Here is a 19,286-nt window from a genome sequence, read left to right on the forward strand (position 1 = left end):
AAGAAGTTAATTCTTATAGTCCAGTGAAGCTTATTCTCCTTGGCCTTAGACTATACAACTGACCGTATTTTACTGGAAATAAAATGGTTATTTTGTAAATTTCCTTGGTCTTTTTGGATTAGTAGAAGAGAGTGAATATTGATATATTGATATATTGTTTTAAAATAGGACTCATGACTGAACATATTATGTCATTAAGTGACATAGGGGAATATTATGCTGATTAGTCTTTTTTTTGAGATATGCAATCTATGATTACAGTGTTTGTCTTCAATTATTTTTTGTAATGTAATATATTTTCCCACATTACCATTCTTATACTGATTTTATGTTAATGACAAAAAACATTTCTTCTGGCATCTCCATTTTTGACACTTTCCTTTAGAATTTATGCCTTCTTTTTCCTGTTCTTGAGAGTCATGCACCAGACAAGAGGACAAAATAATACCATTATACACTCACAGTGACACCCTCATTCCTACTTACCAAAAATTAGGGTGATAGGTAATTGTGAGGAGAGCTTTGGTTGAAGTGAGAAATTGTCATCTAATTCCCTCTCAAAGAGCCACAATCTTAATAGATAGGATTACATAAACACTGGCATTCTTTTGTGTTGTTCAATTCAGAAATAGCTCTTGCCCTCTAGTGGTCCAAGGAAAACATTGCAAGGGTGGTTTTCTATAGTACATTAAATAAAAAAATTGCCTTAAACTTACTAATGCAGCCCATCAATATGAAGTCCTGATTTGTAACAGTTTGAATATTATAACAGTGTTTATGTTAAGTATAGACCAAGTGATACTAGCCTAATGTTCATTGTAGACAATTATGTAATCTTCCTGCAAATTGGTTTTCAAGTAATTTTGCAATTTTATTATTTTTCTTGAAGGAATTTGCATTTGTAATTATTACTGCTTACAATACTTAGATTGGTTGTGACAGAGGGGCTTGTTATGTTGGTGAATTAGCCTAATTTAGGCTCTCTGACATACTTGTAATTTGGGGGTTTCTTTAGGTTATTTGTTATCAAAGCGCGAAGGCCAAGCAGGGTCTCCAGAGAAACCATTATCCGATCTAGGTCGTCTTTCCTACATGGCTTATTGGAAAAGTGTAATATTGGAGTGCCTTTATCACCAAAATGACAAGCAAATCAGCATTAAGAAGTTAAGTAAGTTGACTGGAATCTGTCCTCAAGACATTACTTCCACACTCCACCACCTAAGAATGCTGGACTTCCGTAGTGACCAGTGAGTATTACATACTTTTGTATACCTTTGAAGGATAATTAGGTGGAGGCAGCCAAATTATTGATGGAAGAACATAACTAATATAAATGATACATTTGGTGATCCTCAGACATCATTTTCCTTTCTATGATATTTGATACTAATGACCCTATTTTTCTAAACTATTTTTGACCTTCCTCCTAATGTTTGAATGTTATTTTCTAGTATCGGGAGTTTCTTCAACCCTAGAAACAATTTCACATAAATTATACCCATGATTTATTTCCATATAACATGGTACAAAATAAAATATAGATCAAAGGAAAGAGCTCACCTTTATCTAGAAAGGAGGCATTTGAGCTAGAAATATGGAGAATAGGAGGTAAAGTTCAGGGAAGTATCAGAAATTCTGAGGTGGGGAGTATGAGCCAATAAATGGTTAAAATAATTTCATCCATCGTTGTTGTTGAGTGTTAAGTATTTATCTAACTTCATATTTTATAGCTATCACATGTGATGGCATATTTCGGTATTTCTGCTTCCCAGGCTTGCTATTTTTTAAGCATTTATCATCATCTCCAGGGTTTTCTGGGCGTTATAGTTCTGTATTCATTGTTAGGAACTCCTTGTACATTGTTGATTGCTATAAACTTTTCTTTGGTTCCAGATTTGTAATTATCCGCCGGGAAAAACTTATTCAGGATCACATGACAAAGCTTCAGCTGAATTTGCGACCTGTAGATGTAGATCCAGAATGCTTGCGCTGGACTCCTGTCATAGTCTCCAATTCTGTTGTCTCAGAGGAGGAAGAGGAGGAGGCTGAGGAAGGAGAAAGTGAGGAGCTGCAGTGCCAGGAAAGAGAATTAGAGACAAATGTAAGGACATGGGTAGTCTCTTATTTTTTGTGACAGAAGGATATATTTTGGTTTTCATGAGTATCTGTGATATGTAAAAATAAATAAACCAATACAGTAAATTCACATTAGAATTTCAGAGTTTATTTTAATTCAGTTGTTGAACGTCAACCCATGAATCAGGAGGTCGTGGTTCAATTCCTGGTCAGGGCACATGCCTGGGTTGCAGGCTTGATCCCTGGTAAGGGCTTGGGGGAGGTAGGAGGCAGCCGATCTGTGATTCTCATCATTGATGTTTCTCTCTCTCTCCCCCCTCTCCCTCCCTCTTTCTGAAATAAAGAACAAAACAAAACTGGGTTTTATATACTTATTTGTATTTTTTAAGCCTTGGATCATTGGGAGACCTTCAAATTTGTTATGTGTTACTTATGACTAAATATTTCTTATCAGAGTGCCAATAAGCAGCTAAATTTTAAGCTATATAATAATTGAGGAATCAGAATTGAAACTAAATCTGACTTGTTAAAAATGAAAAGAAAATACATTTTCCTTAAGATAAAACATTATGGAATAATGTAAATGTGTATGTTTTCTAAGAGAGCACTAAATAGTTTAGTAGGTACACAGACATCTTTAGCCATTAAAAGGTTAAAGCCATTAAAGAGTTACAGCCTTTAAAAGGAGAGACTATATAGATTTCAATATTTTTCTTCATGTGATGCATATCTTTTTTTAAAAAAATTCTTTCATCCTTTAAAAAAATCTATGCCCTCCTTTGATAATGTGAACAAATTCTTGCCCCTGTTTAATGTAATTTAATTTTTAAAATAAAATTATATATTCAGAATAAAAAGAAATCAAAATAATTATAGAAAATTTCTTTCATATTTTTCAAACACCCCCTTTTTCTGCTCATACTCCAGATCCCATCTCCTCTCTGTTTATAAATTTTTATTTCTGAGAAGTTTCAGAAACTATCTCACTTAAAATTTATAATAATAATAATATTCATTTTGTTTATTGAAGATAGTATTTCATAGTGTCTCAGAGCACCAGCTCTTGGGTCAGACTGCCTGTGTTTATATCCCAACTTCTTCATTTGCTGTTGCATGACCTGGGGTAACTTAAACTTTTTGTACTCCAGTTACCTAATCTATAAAATGGGCATATAATGATGTTTTATACAATTATTGTGACAATTAAATACCTTTTTAAAGCATTTAAAAGTGTCTGACCCGTAAGAAATATTCATGTCAGCTATTAAATAATAATTTTCTTTTTTTAAGCTCAGTTTTCTTATCTTAGTATTTGAAAGATCTGAATAGGAGATAGTATCAGATAAGACTGAAAAATTAACTAGCATGGTTTTACTTTCTAAAATCAGGTGGGAAAGTCTGCATCTCAGGAGAACAAAGAACAAGATTCTTATTCTTCAATAGAAAGTGAAAAGAAACCAGAAGTTTTGGCACCAACCAGTTCTACACGTTTGAACAAACAAGTTCTTCCCCGGGATAGTCTTCCTGCAAATAATCAGCCATCTCGGAGAGGCCGCTGTGGGAGGAAGAACAAAAAAAACCAGGAACGTTTTGGTGATAAAGATTCTAAACTGCTCTTGGAAGAGTCATCAACTCCTCAGGAACAATATGGAGAATGTGAGGAAAAATCAGAAACCTCCCAAGGACAATACACTGAAAGTGAGGAACAGTTGGTAGCCTCTCAGGAGCAGCCAAGCCAGGATGGGAAGCCAGACATTCCCAAAAGAAGACTAAGTGAAGGAATTGAGCTATGGCGAGGACATCTAAAGAAAAACCCTGAGGCTCTGAAGTGTAGGTTACCAGAAGGCAATGATAGACTGTCCCGTCGCTATAGTGATGGTGACAAGGCTCTCCTCAGGGGCTTCAGTGAGAGTAGTGAGGAGGAAGAGGAGCCGGAAAGTCCTCGGTCCAACTCGCCACCAATTCTTACAAAGCCCACATTGAAGCGAAAGGTAAAGCGTTTCTTTGATGTCTTTCCTTCTTCCAGTTGCAGTTTATTGTATACAGTTGTTCTCTTCTAGAGTTCTAAAAGAGTAAATATAGAAGTTCTTAGTGGGTTATTTTTTAAACTCCAAGCCTCAGTATATTGTTTCCAGTGACTATTTGAAATGTGTATGTGACTTCTGTGATTCATGGTAATTAGCTTAGAAGTCATAAGCTTATTTAAGGGTTGACAGACTATTTTTCAGCTTGCTGTTTGATATTTAAATAATGACAGGGATTTAAAAAATATTTTTTAAATGTGTATAGTTTAGAAATGATTATACTAGAAAAGGAGAGGGAAGTATTGCATAGTTCCATGGAAAGTGGATGTATATTGGAATGCTCAGAGCGAAGCCATTCATCTTATCTTGAGTGGTATATTTTCCCTGTACTCTCACCTCCCTTCTCTCTCTCCCCTTCACTCCGCCAGTAGTTTGTCTTAACCTAGTTTTAAAAATATTTTCTAAGCTATATATTTCATCATCGTGCAAATTTTGAATGAGAGCCAGTTTGTTAAAAAATTCTGTGTGATGATGATGGTGACTTGTGTTAAACTGTATACCAGAAATATGGAGTCAACGTGAAGCATTGTCACAAGCCAGCCAGCCTGAAGTATGGCTGAGCCACCCTGTAGTAGTGAGGTGACAGCTTTCATACAAAGCAATGAAATAATTCCTTTCTTTGGCAGACCCTTAAAAAACAAAAGGTAGGGCTATTTATTTATTTTTTAAAAAGCTCTTCATTTTAGAACCATTTTAGATTTATAGAATTATTACAAAGAAAGTACAGAGAGTTTCTGTATTCCCCACATCCAGTTTCCCCTATTATTAACCTCTCGGGTTGATATGGTACATTTGTCACAAATAGTGAGCCAATTAATTGATATATTATTAACTAGAGTACATACTTTATTCAGATTTCCTCAGTTCTCCCAAATGTCCTTTTTCTGTTCCAGGATCCTATCCAGCATATCGCATTACATTTAGTAGTTATGTCTTCATAGGCCCTTCTTGGTTATAATAGTTTCTCAGACTCTTTGTTTTTGGTGGCCTTGCAAGTTTTGAGTATGTTCCTCATGGTATTAGAATGGGGTAATGTATTTTTAAGAAGACCACAGAGGTAAAGTGCCATTCTCGTCACATCATATAAAGGGTATCTACTATCAGTATATATACAAGGGTACTTACTATCAATATGACTTTCCACTGTTGTTAACCTTCATCACCTGGCTTGAGCTTGTGTTTGTCAGGTTTTTCCACTGTAAAGGTATTCCTTTTTTCCTTTTTCTGTAGTCTTTGGAGGAAATCTCTGTCTACAACCCACACTTGAGGTATGGGGAGTAATACTCTACTCCTTAAGAGCAGAATACCTGTGTTTATTTAGAATCCTGCTTGGGATATTTATCCATTCTTCATATTTATTTATTTATTTATTTATTTATTCACTTATATCGCTTTGGACTCATAGATATTTACTTTATACTTTGAGTTATAATCCAATACTACTACTTTATTTATTTTGTTGCTCAAATTCTTCTAGCTTTGGATATTGGAAACTCTTTTCATTTTATTTCTGTGTTCCTTTAACATACATGCCTTCATCTTTGCGAAGGTTTTTGTTTGTTTTGTTTTGAGCACTTCCTTACTTTTGATACTAAAAGATGTTTCAGGTTCAACTTGCATATTTCATGCTCCAGTCAATTATTTCTCCAAAGAGCAAGGTCATGTTTAACTTAGTTTGAAAATTGTATTCTTAACTAGAAGGATTAGTAAATTTGAAGTGGAGAAAAAGTGAACTCTTGACTAATTCTACTATTCATTATAGAAGAATATATCTTTGCCATTTTATAAAATAAAACTGGGCTATTTGTTTGTGTAAAAAAGGAATATTATAGTAGACAGTGAGATCATGTACAAAGTACTTTTGAAGTTCTTGAAGAAACTCACTTGACTGAGAGTCATAGACTGTATTTTACAACCATTTCTATACTGACTGCATGTGTGACCTTAAGTCCTGTAACCTTTCTCGCCCCTGTAGAATGAGGGAATTGGCTTAGGTCATTGGCTTAGGTGCATCATTTTTGTTTTGTGCTATTGTGTGCAAAATTGTGCCTAATGTGCCAAATTCCAATAACAGATTTATTTTATTACTTTTGAAATGCTTCACTAACATTAGGTAAATACCTATCAGCTCCACATTTCTGCATTCCAATAAACTCCATGGATAATGCATGAAATGCCATACTGAAGGTTCTGCTGATAGTTCTGCTGACCTTCATAGTAGAGCTATGAGACAGACAGAAAGTGTTTATTCCTTTTTTTCTCTTGAGGAAAAGAGAAGTTGAGGGACTAACCAATATGTCATTTTAGTAATGAAATAGACATCTCCCTAGGGTGTATAAGTCACTCTTAATAAGGAAATTACAATATCTGTCCTTTGGGGCCTGCCTGCCTATTCTTGTACAAAGTTGTATTCAGTTATCCAACATCTGTGTATCTATGATACATTATGTATATTATCTTACTATGGTATTTTGAAATAATATTTAAAATCTATTTTGAGCTCAGGCTGGTGTAGCTCAGTTGGTTGGGGGTTGTCCCATGTACCGAAAGGTTGGGTGGTTCAATTCCCAGTCAGGGCACATGCCCAGGTTGCAAGCTCCATCCCTGGTAGGGGACATACAGGAAGCAGCTGATTGGTGTTTCACTCTCACATTGATGTTTCTTTCTCTCTTTCCCTCTCCTTTCCTCTCTATCAATAAAAATTTTTTTAAATTTAAATATATTTTGGTAAATAGCATCCTCATTTTATGTGTGCTAATTCTATTAGGTTTAAAAACTATTAATCATATTATTAGTAGAAATGATAGTGTTCATTACTGTTAATAAAATTATTTCTCTTTTAAATAGAAACCAATTCTTCACCGAAGGAGGAGAGTCCGAAAGCGCAAACACCACAATAGCAGTGTGGTCACAGAAACTATTTCTGAGACTACAGAAGTTTTAGATGAACCTTTTGAAGACTCTGACTCTGAGAGGCCGATGCCAAGATTAGAACCCACCTTTGAGATTGATGAAGAAGAAGAGGAAGAGGATGAAAATGAACTATTCTCTAGAGGATACTTCCATCGGTTGTCCTCACAGAATGTTCTCAGGTGTCGATCCTCTTCTAAGAGGAAGTCGAAAGATGAAGATGATGACGACGATGACGAAGAGTCAGATGATGCCGATGGTATGTTTTACAGACCTTTTGCTTATTGTATTTTTATTGTCTTTAGAGATACAGCAGTGATATTTGTAAACCCTTCAATAAAAAGGCTGAAAAACAAACACAGCCTACTAAGTAACTAAAAGATGACTTGGTAATCTCTAAAAAGTTGTATCAAGTGTATTCACCCTCATTTAGTCCTCTGTCCTTTTAAAGTGCTTTTTTTCTAATTTCCCCTTCAACCTGGGACCTATTGCTGTTTGCAGAAAATTCTTTTTCTGCCGAATCCTTTTTTGTCCATTATCTGAAACTTTAGTTAATAGGTGGACTAGACTTAGTGTCAGGAAGATATTTAAGTAATAACTCTTTACTAGAACATACTCTCTATAGATTTAGTCTGTTTCACTTACTGCAGTGTACTGAGTGCTTAATATAGGTACTCAATAAATAGTTAACAAATGCTAAGAAGATGGTTCTTAAATAAGATCAGATTCATTTAAATTGGACTTGCTTCAGATCTGTTCAGGAATCCTTCCTGAATCATGTCTTTAAGTGTCTTACTCAATTAGTAGTACATTTCTAATTAAAATGGTAACAATACTTCAAAATATGGTATAGCTAAACATTCAATGATTTACTTTTAAAGCATCGTTGTTATTTCCTCTTTAGAAATGAAGAAATGGGCTCATACGTGAGCTGGGTCACACACTAGTCATTTGCATCCTTGCCTCAGTTTTTGCCAGAGCATCATGCTGCCTACATCTGCAGTGTTTGCTTTGCATGGGGTCAAACTGAGCTTTTTGAATTTGAAGGAATCTAGTTGAACATGAGTATAAACGTATAGCTTTTATGGATTAACTAGTTGAGCTTTTTATTTTTATTTATTTATTTATTTATTTTTTTTAAAAATATATTTTATTGTTTTTTTACAGAGAGGAAGGGAGAGGGATAGAGTTAGAAACATCAATGAGAGAGAAACATTGATCAGCTGCCTCCTGCACACTCCCTACTGGGGATGTGCCCGCAACCAAGGTACATGCCCTTGACCGGAATCGAACCTGGAACCTTTCAAGAGCTTTTTATTTTTTAAAAAATAAATTCACTCAGTTTATTTTTTTTACTTCTTTTTTTAATGCTCTCCTTTTCTGAAAAGAATCCCTTTTTTTTAATTTAAATTATTTATTGTTGAAAGGATTACATGTCTCCTTTTCCCGCCCAGCACAAGCCCTCACCTAAATTCACTCAGTTTCAAATCTTGTGGATAACTTCCATTTTCTCCATGCTCATATATTTATACAATATTTTTTTTAAAAGGTGACAACTTTCTTTTTTTAAAAAATAGTTTTATTAATTTCAGAGAGGAAAGGAGAAGGGGAGAGAGAGAAACATCAATGATGAGAGAGAATCATTGATTGGCTGCCTCCTGCATGCCCCCTACTGGGGACCGAGCCTGCAGCCCTGGCATGTGCCCTTGACTAGAATCGAACCCGGGACTCTTCAGTCCACAGGCCCAAGCTCTATCCACTGAGCCAAACCAACCAAGACTACAATAAATACTTTTAATAAAGTGACAAGATGACTGATTTTTTGCTTTGGTAATGATTTTCCAGAGTTTTGTTATATTTTGAGATATATAAGTAGGAAACTAAAAATTTATTTTAAAAATTTGGCACATTAGTAAAATTATAACTTGTATCATTATAAACTAAAATAGTATCCTCTAAGTTTCTGTTGAGTTGGACAAATTTTCTTTGTTTTCAAATTATTTTTGCTTAACTATACCTTTTTAGCTTTCCCCTGCAAATCATGTTCTTGCCTTGGTTTTCTTCCCTTTAAAAATTAATGGGAAATGTGCCGTAGCTGGTTTGGCTCAGTGGGTAGAGCATTGATCTGCAGACAGAAGGGTCTCGGGTTCGATTCTGGTTGCAGGCTCGAGGCAACCAATCAGTGTGTCTCTCTCGTATCAATCTTTCTATCTCTCTCCCTTGTACTCTCTCTAAAAATCAATGGAAAAATATCCTCAGGTGAGGATTAAATAAATAAATGGAAATGGAAATGTACTTAATGCCAAACCAAAAAATGTTAAGATGGGGACTTTTATATGCTATGCATATTTTACTACAATTTTTCAAAAGGAACAAATTAATTGTGAAGAAAATAATGCTAAAATAAAATTTATTTTTAATAAACCATTGTTATTGGTGCTTCAGCTTTTTCTTCAGGTCAGTATTTGTCTAGGACTAAATGCTTTGCAGCTATTCCCATACAAACACGACATTTATTTTGTAGGATTGCTTAATCATGGCTCATGAAATTAACTGAAGTAATGATTTTGTGGAAAATAAGACAATCAGAGAATATACACTGAGTGGCCAGATTATTATGATCTCTGAATGCATAATAATCTGGCCACTCAGTGTGTGTGTGTGTGTGTGTGTGTGTGTGTGTGTGTGTATTAGAGGCCCAGTGCATGAATTTGTGCATGGGCGGTTGGCCGGCCTGCCTGCTGGTCAAACTCCTGGTTGAGGGGACAATTTGCATATTAGCCTTTTATTCTATAGAATATACACTGAGTGGCCAGATTATTATGCATTTAGAGATCATCATAATCTGGCCACTCAGTGTAAATTGCAATCAGAAAAAAAGCCCTGGCTGGGTGGCTCAGTTAGTTGGAGTGTTGTCCCATACACCAATGGGTTTCAGGTTCAATTCCTGGTCAGGGCACATACCTAGGTTGTGGGTCATGGCGTATGCAGGAGGCAACTGATTGATGTTTCTCCCTTTCTCCCCTCCTCTCTCTGTCCCCCTCCCTCCCTACCACTCTCTCCCTCTCTCTCCCTCTCTCTCACACTCTTTCTAAAATCAATGAAACATGTCCTCAGGTGAGGATTACAAAAAAACACACAAACAAAACAAAACACGAAAATATGAGCTTATTTATAACTTACATAATAAAGATAATTTGTCTAAAGTAGTTGTAATAACTACTTAGTATTTGTACCTTTATAAAGCTCATCTCTATTTTATAAATGATTAAACTGAATTAGAGGAACTTTCCCAGACTATACAGTTGGAACTGGTTTTAGCTAGTGGATGGTAACAGAATGTTGACTAGCATTCTTTCACTGTTCTGCCAACTTAACTTATAACTTTAGAAGATGTTACTAATTAGGCTTCTTCTTTAGATTCTTAACTTGACAATGAAGATAATCAAGTTTATGGTGATTAATGAAATTATTTCTGTTGTATATGTTGGTCTCAGAAAAAGGCATTAAAAAACATAAGATCTTATAACCTGCTTTTATTTTTATTTTTTTATCCCTCCTGTGCAGACACTCCTATCCTAAAGCCAGTACCTGTCTTGAGAAAATGTGATGTGAAGGATTCTCCACATGAGCCAGATACATCCACACCTATGAAAAAGAAAAAGGGGTGGCCCAAAGGCAAGAGCCGCAAACCAATCCACTGGAAGAAAAGACCTGGTCGCAAGCCAGGATTTAAGTTGAATCGGGAAATCATACCCGTTTCTTCTACTCAAGAACGCATTGTTGAGCCCATTGTCCCCATTCTTAAACCTGGACGTAAACTCAGAATTCAAGAGAATGAAGAAACTGTTGAATCAAAGGAAGACTTACCTTTAACCGAAGAAAGGAAGGAAGAAGAGGAGATGCACATGGAAGCAGAAGAGGTTGAAGAGGGAGAAGAAGAAGATACAACCAGCAGTGAAGTTAGAGCAGTTTCTCCTGTGGATAGCAACAGTCCCGAGATGGAAATGAAAGAACCTGAGGTAGAGGAGGAAGAAGAGAAACCCCGTGTCTCAGAAGAACAGAGGCAATCTGAGGAAGAGCAACAAGAACTGGAAGAACAGGAGCAAGAGGAAGAGGATGAAGTGGCTATAGAGACAAACCAGAATGAAGACCATGATGCAGATGATGAAGATGATGGTCATCTAGAATCTACAAAGAAAAAAGAACTAGAGGAGCAGCCCATTAGAGAAGATGTCAAAGAGGGTCCTGGTAGTCAGGAGTCTTTTTTAGATACGAATATGCAGAACAGTAGGGAGAATGTAAAGGATAAAGAGGAAACAGAACCAGATTCTGAAGAAGAACAGACTTCCCATGAAACATCCGTGATATCAGAGCATATGCCAGGGTCTGAGGATGATCATGAAGAAGATTCAAACTCTAAAGAAGAATTAATTGAGTTAAAAGAGGAAGATGAAATTCCCCATAGTGAACTGGATCTGGAAACTGTGCAAGCAGTACAGTCCTTGACTCAAGAAGAAAGCAATGAGCACGAGGGTGCCTACCAGGACTGTGAAGAGACACTTGCAGCTTGTCAGACGCTGCAGAGCTATACCCAAGCTGATGAAGACCCTCAGATGTCAATGGTTGAAGACTGTCATGCTTCTGAACACAATAGTCCAATATCTTCTGTTCAATCTCATCCCAGTCAGTCAGTCCGTTCAGTCAGCAGTCCCAATGTGCCTGCCCTTGAAAGTGGTTACACCCAGATCAGCCCAGAACAAGGATCCCTGTCCGCCCCCTCTATGCAGAACATGGAGACCAGCCCCATGATGGATGTGCCTTCCGTATCAGACCACTCTCAGCAGGTGGTGGACAGTGGCTTCAGTGATCTGGGCAGCATTGAGAGCACCACAGAAAACTATGAGAACCCTAGCAGTTATGATTCCACAATGGGCGGCAGCATTTGTGGGAATAACTCTTCCCAGAGCAGCTGCTCCTATGGTGGGTTATCGTCCTCCAGCAGCCTCACCCAGAACAGTTGTGTTGTCACTCAGCAAATGGCAAACATGGGCAACAGCTGCAGTATGATGCAGCAGAACAACGTCCAGCCTGCTGCCAACTGCAACATCAAGTCACCTCAGAGCTGTGTGGTGGAGCGGCCTCCCAGTAACCAGCAGCCGCCGCCGCCACCACCAGCGCAGCAGCAACAGCAGCAGCAACAGCAACCAGCACCTCAGCCTCCACCACCCCAGCAGCAGCAGCAACAGCAGCAGCAGCCGCCACCACCTCAGCCCCAGCAGCCTCAACCCCCACCGCCACCTCAACAGCAGCCGCCCCTGTCACAGTGTAGTATGAATAACAGTTTCACTCCAGCGCCTATGATCATGGAGATACCAGAATCTGGAAGCACTGGGAACATCAGTATCTATGAGAGGATTCCAGGGGATTTTGGTGCCGGCAGCTACTCTCAACCGTCAGCCACCTTCAGTTTAGCCAAGTTACAGCAGCTGACTAACACCATTATGGACCCTCATGCCATGCCTTATAGCCATTCTCCTGCTGTGACTTCCTATGCAACCAGTGTTTCTTTGTCTAATACAGGGCTGGCTCAGCTAGCTCCATCTCATCCATTAGCTGGGACCCCTCAAGCACAAGCCACCATGACGCCACCCCCAAACTTGGCATCTACCACCATGAACCTCACGTCACCTCTGCTACAGTGCAACATGTCTGCTACCAACATTGGCATTCCTCACACTCAGAGGTTGCAAGGGCAAATGCCAGTCAAGGGGCACATTTCCATCCGCTCCAAATCTGCACCACTGCCCTCTGCAGCTGCTCACCAGCAGCAGCTGTATGGCCGCAGTCCACCAGCGGTTGCCATGCAGGCTGGCCCTCGTGCATTGGCCGTTCAGCGTGGCATGAACATGGGGGTTAATTTAATGCCAACCCCTACCTATAATGTTAATTCCATGAATATGAACACCTTGAATGCCATGAACAGTTATCGAATGACACAACCCATGATGAACAGCAGTTACCATAGTAACCCTGCCTACATGAACCAGACAGCACAGTATCCTATGCAGATGCAGATGGGAATGATGGGGAGCCAGGCCTATACCCAGCAGCCTATGCAGCCAAACCCTCATGGAAACATGATGTACACTGGCCCCTCCCATCACAGCTACATGAATGCTGCTGGTGTGCCCAAGCAGTCACTCAATGGACCTTACATGAGAAGATGAGCAAGATGAACTTGCAATTAAAAACTTAAATATATATAAATAAAGCAACCTTTTATACTGACAAACCAGAGAAAAATGGACCTTTTTTTCCAGTTAAAATATTGCTGTAGATTTAGAGGAATTTTTCTTTGGTTTATTTTGTTTTTTAAAAAACCTGGTCTTCTCTTTTTTGGGGGGTTCATTTTGTTCTGGGTTTTGGTTTTCTTCATAATCTTGAACATTTTACAATAGAACTCATCTAAAAATGGATTTGGGGATAGGGGAAACATGCACAAAAATCTTTTCATAATTAAAAAGAGCCTTACTTTCTTTACATACCACATGGACAGAATTTGTGTAAAAGTGAAATATCTTGATTTTATTTGAAGATGTATGTTTCCCCTCACTGTTTGCAGCTCCCAGTGTTGTCATTTTTAAATGTTATATATACATCTCGAGGGTTAACCAGACCCTTTCCTCTGAACCCAACTTTTCATTTCCTATTTCATTCCAGCAGGAGGCACTTATGGGAGACTCGGATGGGGACATGGAGAACAACCCAAGCTCCTTAAACTTATTATTATTGTTAATATTATTATTATTATTATTATTAATAAAGTGAGGCAGGAAAATGCTTCTCCTTTTAAAATCCCCTCCACTCCCTACACACACACACACACACACACACACACACACACACACACCTCTTGAAACCTTTCCCCCAAAATGTTTCTTTTTAGATGGACTTCATTGAAATGTTTGTCTTTCTTAAATCAAGTGTAATATAATTTTTTTTTTACTATACCCACTTAGCACTCAGAGACACACAAATACTGTAAGTCTCAATTAACAGCAGGATCTCAGAGGAAAGCTGTTTGCAATCCTAATTTAGCCTTGGAGGAATAGAGATGGTCAATTAACAATCAAAAAGAGGAAATTAACCTCTCGTTTTTTTACCACCTGGTGAATCAGCCATAAAAGCCCACGTTCCACGCAACCTCGTTTTTAGTATGTACTTTGAGATGCTAAGGGTCTTGATTCCTGAGCCTTTGACTCTGATTAAACTCAAACAACAGTTCCTAGTGATTAGCCTCTTACGTTCTTACAGTGCTGATGGATAACTGTTGCAGTGATTTGAAAATACCTGGCAAACCTTTGATACTGTTTATGTTGGAAGAGATGACAGAATGTGTGTTGTAAGGAAGATCATGGTGTGAGTTTTATAGCTACTTAAATGATACATACCTCTGGTCTTCATTTGTCTTTTGAGATCCTGAGTTCATCCCCTGTGAATCAGAGTGCACTAGCTGCTCACCTGTGAGTGGCTGAAGAGAAGAAAGATAAACCAACCACCAGCATAGCAGGGCAAATCTGGACAGCAGGGTTTTAGCAGGCTCCTATGTTGTTCCCAATTCCATTCTCTTTTGTGCAGCCAGTTTGCCCATTCTCTTCCTGTTACTTGCTCCAGGGATAGGTAAAAAAATCTATATATATCTATATATATATATATATTCCATCATTAGAAGATGGAAATTATTATACCACTTGGTATGTGCAGTCAAATATCCAAAAGGGGGAAGTACTGCTTAAAGAAATACCTATAAGCATTAAATTCTCTCCTTTATTTGTATATTTTATATAGATAAATTTTGAAGTACTAATTAGGCATTACATTTTTCAAATGCACAGGTTTGTTGTTTTTTTAATACAATTTAATTGACTTTCTCAATTAAATGTGTTACATAGAAAAAGGCAGAATTCCACATCCTAGCGCTATCAATTCTGAGCATGTACAAGGCTGTGTAGGACCCAGTTTCTCTGTATATACTATTCCAGTTCTCAGTCATCTATGTAGAAAGTGCACTGTTCTGCCCTCTCCCTATCTTCAGCTATGTCATTGCTTCCTGGTTGGGGTGGGGTTGGGGTGGGTTGGGAGGGAAGTATATTGGGAGGAGGGTGGTGGGTCAAGGCAGAAGGAGAAGCTGTTGCAATGAGGGCCGTGAATTCAGTTTCTGTTGGTTTTCGATTGTGTTTTGTTTTGTTTCTTTCTTAAAAAAAAAAAAAAAAGATTCAATCGGGCAGCTCCCTTTTTCCACAAGCCTTTTTGTGACTAGAACTATTGTAGAGAAAATGTTCTTTTCTATATTATAAAAGAAATTATCCAACACAGTAATATTGGTACCTGTCATTTTTTCACTTCTGTTTTAAAAAAAAATGTATTTTTAGCAAAATAACTTGGGTAATCTTCTAAAAAAGAAATTTAAAAACTCACTGTTAGTGACTTTGATGCCTTTTAAAATAAGAGCTTTTTCATTTCATTCCATCTTTAAAATTTTTTATCTTTGTTGTAGAATATTAAAAACTATTTTAAGAAAGATAAAAATTCTCTTTAAAGAGATCTCTAGAGTGTGTGAATAGAGCTCCAGATGCCTCTAAAAGCCGCATGTACAAATGAAGCTAACTAAGTCTATTCCTGTCTGTTTATATTTGCTTTTCCTGTTTTGTAACCTCTTTGTACTTTGTTCATGGTGACTTGTAAGCTAAGGGGAAGGGGTGCCTAGATGCCTTTGTATTTCTCCATGTCATGCGCTCCTGGGCCAGTTGGTCTCCCTTCCTCTCCTTGTATGTAATATCACTTTTTCCCCCCTTTCTAGCAAGTACTTTCAAAAGAACTCTGTACATTTTAACATAAAAAAATAAATTATGTTGAGCCATTTTGGATGTCTGTCTTGCATGTGGAATTTTTCTCCCTTCCAAATATTTCAAACTCCAATTCTTTTTCAACACACACAGCCTTTTCATGTTCTTCATTATATAGCAAGTATAAGATCATGACTTTTGCTTTGAAATCCAGTTTTCAAATATATATGTATTTAATGCCAACAATATAGATGGTTTTTCTTTTCCAAAAATAAAAAAAGGTATTATAACCTCATCTTGATTTTTTAGGTTAATCGATTTGAAAACCTTGTAAAGGGATTCTGATTTACCCAATCTTAAAAGAGAAATACAGCCCTAACTGGTTTGGCTCAATGAATAGAGTATCAGCCTGCGGACCGAAGGGTCCTGGGTTTGATTGCGGTCAAGGACATGTACCTTGGTTGCAGGCTCCTCCCTGGTCCAGGCCCTACCCGTGCAGGAGGCAGCCAATCAATGTGTTTCTCTCATCGATAATTTCTGTCTTTCCCTCTCCCACTCTCTCTAAAAATCAATGGAAAAATATCCTCGGGTGAGGATTGGAAGGGAAGGGAAGGAAGGAAGGAAAGAGAGAGAGAAAGAAAGAAAGAGAGAGAGAGAGAGGAAAAGAGAGAAAGAGAAAAATACAGTTGCAATAAGTACCTCCTAAATGTGAAACTGTTTTTCCTCATTTCTGTTTACCTGATGGTGTAATTTAGGAAGATTTGCCACAAATCAAGGTCCTGAACATTAAAGATTTTTTTGTTGTTGTTTTTTGTTATTTTCTTAGTTATTTTACTTGCCTCTCATTTAGAATTTTGAATATAAGGCAGATTCCAGAAAATTCTATTTAACTTTGGAAAGTTGACAGCCTCAGGGTGGAAAGGTGAAATGGCTGCAAGTTTTAATGGCCTCCAAACTTTATCTGCTACCCTTTCACACTGAGAGGAATTTAGGAATTGTACATGAGTAGTATCTATAGCAGACATTTGTTCTAACCCTCATGCCATTAAAGTTTTAGGTAATAAAGTTGTCATTCAGAATAGGTTTGTTTCCCTTGATTTCTTTGCTTGCTTACTAGTAAGTAACCATGATTTGGACCCAAGACTGTCGTGGTATTGTGCAATTACTAGTGTAGTGTCTCAAAAACATACTTCTTGCCTTTGCTACTGTAAACTACCTGTTATAAATAAATTCAACATACAGCAATTTTGACTTTTTGACAAAGGAGATAATATGACCAAAGACTATATTATAGATTTATTTTAAGGGTTAGCACCATCACTATATATTAAATTAAAAATATAATTTGAGTAATATACTTCCATTTGTAGCCAACTCATGAGTGATGTGAGTAGAGAAGGAGCTCTTATTTCTTTATTGCCTTTGGCCTTTTCACTCTGCATCAGAGAATAGGTGTGAGAGGAGAGTGGTCATACACTGGATGAATATATATATTGCTGAGACTCTTGCAATTTAGTAACTAGGGTTCCAGGAATTCTATTCCTACTAGAGGCCCAGTGCAGAAAATTTGTGCACAGGTAGGGTCCCTAGCGGCTGCCAGCTGCTGGCCAGGACCTCCCTTCCCCGGCTGCCTGCCACCACCTCTGGCCGGGGCCTCCCTTCCCACAGTTGGCTGGCTGGCCGGCCCCCACCCCCTGGTCGAACTCCCAGTCAAACTCCCAGTTGAAGGGAAATTTGCATATTAGGCTTTTATTATATAGGATAAGGCCTCTCTGAGCATGGCTTTCTTTGTAGCATAGTGACAATATGTATTCACCAATAGCCAGTGTCTGTCAGGTCGACAATTCTAGCTCTTTAGGTGAGAATTACTGTTTCAGGTTCTCCGTTACAGCCTGGGCAGTTTGTGATGGTTTTTGTCCTTGTCTTTTCACAATATACAAGATATGGGTCAATAATGATAATGGGAAGGCATCGTGAAAAGAGAAACAAAAACTAACTGTCCTTGTTGGCAGAATAGAGTAAGCAGGGTTATTACGACAAGTGTGTGTGGGAGGAAAGAGCTCTATACCCTTGATGTGGCTTTTCAAGAAATCTAAAAATCCAAGTGATACAGTTTCTGTAAATGAACTCAGAGACTATATGGAGTAAGGTGGTTTTTTTTTTTTTGTTTTTTTTATGTTGACTAGTGTCTGGAATTCTTGAGCATGGCCATCCAATCAAAAGCTGACAATCCCCAAAACAAAACCCAACTCTTTTCTTAATAAATCCCTGTTAGGGGCAGGGTGGGTTTGTTATATAAGTTGGTGTGGTTACATAATGCAGCACAGACCCATGGATGTTCTTTCCAGAGTGTCAGCTACAAATTGGACTTAATTGAGGTTCCTTGCTATATTGATAGGAGCCTAAATACTGTTATATGGATTATATAAAACCTCAAAAAAGTGGGAGGTGTAACTTTTGCTTGAAATAAGGAAAGCCCAGGAATATAATGGGACTTTGGTTTCTTGAGATCTTTTCAAACATTAGACATAGATAGTAATAGGGAATTGTTTTCCTGCGACTTGTGAAAAACTTTTTGAGTGTGGAGTACACATTATTGTTAGCAAGAAAAAAATGTCCTAACATTTAATTCTTTACTAAATATTTCTGAAAGCCACATTTAAGCAACATTCAAAAATATTTAATGCTCCCTGGGTGACATGTTCATTTTAAACAACTTTTAGTTTATATATGCACAGGATGAATAAGCAAAGACAAGCAAGTAAACTGAGAGAGAAGCTACTTGCCTGTGCTTAAAGTAAAGAACTATAGTGCAGGGTACAGCTCATTAGGATTCCTATGAATATGCACTGAAAATTGGACATTGTTGTTGGGAAACACAAGCCACTCAGATTACCTCTCGAGTTATTTAAAAATTGGCCCTAAAAGAGCTTTTGTGGGCCCCAGAATCTCCTATTTTTGAAACTTTCTTTTGAAACATTTTAATTGGGATCCTAAGTTTAAAGTCTCTTGTGACAAAGTAAAGAAAAACATTCATACATAAGACTTTGTTAGGACTGAGGCTCTTCCCCACGTACAAGTTCTAATTGTTTAATTGATGTATTACATTTTTTAAAAATTTCTTTATTGATTAAGGTATAACCTATTTGTGGTCATCCCCCCATTCCCATCCCAAACCCCTCCCCACGCATGCCCCCACCCCCCTGTTGTCTGTGACCACTGGTTAGGTTTATATGCATTCATACAAGTCCTTTGGTTGATCTCTTCCCCTTACCCCCCCTCCCCTCCTTCCCTCTGAGGTTTGACAGGATGTATTACATTTTTTAAATAGACTGGTTGGTTTAAATTTCTTTTCAAAAGAAGGTTT

General features: G+C 37.6%; 1 protein-coding gene across 1 annotated transcript in view; it reads left to right on the top strand.

Moving 5' to 3' along the window:
* Positions 1-15,187, top strand: part of KAT6A (lysine acetyltransferase 6A) — a 103,916-nt gene extending 88,729 nt beyond the window's left edge. The window contains exons 14-18 of the mRNA XM_054720023.1: positions 1,016-1,247; positions 1,894-2,101; positions 3,465-4,067; positions 7,008-7,329; positions 10,638-15,187. Of these exons, the coding sequence (XP_054575998.1) occupies positions 1,016-1,247; positions 1,894-2,101; positions 3,465-4,067; positions 7,008-7,329; positions 10,638-13,300 (4,028 nt within the window). The 3' untranslated portion in view covers positions 13,301-15,187. The remainder of the gene's footprint in view (positions 1-1,015; positions 1,248-1,893; positions 2,102-3,464; positions 4,068-7,007; positions 7,330-10,637) is intronic.
* Positions 15,188-19,286: the final 4,099 nt, after the last annotated feature.

The sequence above is a fragment of the Eptesicus fuscus genome, chromosome 8, assembly GCF_027574615.1.
Source record: "Eptesicus fuscus isolate TK198812 chromosome 8, DD_ASM_mEF_20220401, whole genome shotgun sequence".
In the NCBI taxonomy this organism is placed as follows: domain Eukaryota; kingdom Metazoa; phylum Chordata; class Mammalia; order Chiroptera; family Vespertilionidae; genus Eptesicus; species Eptesicus fuscus.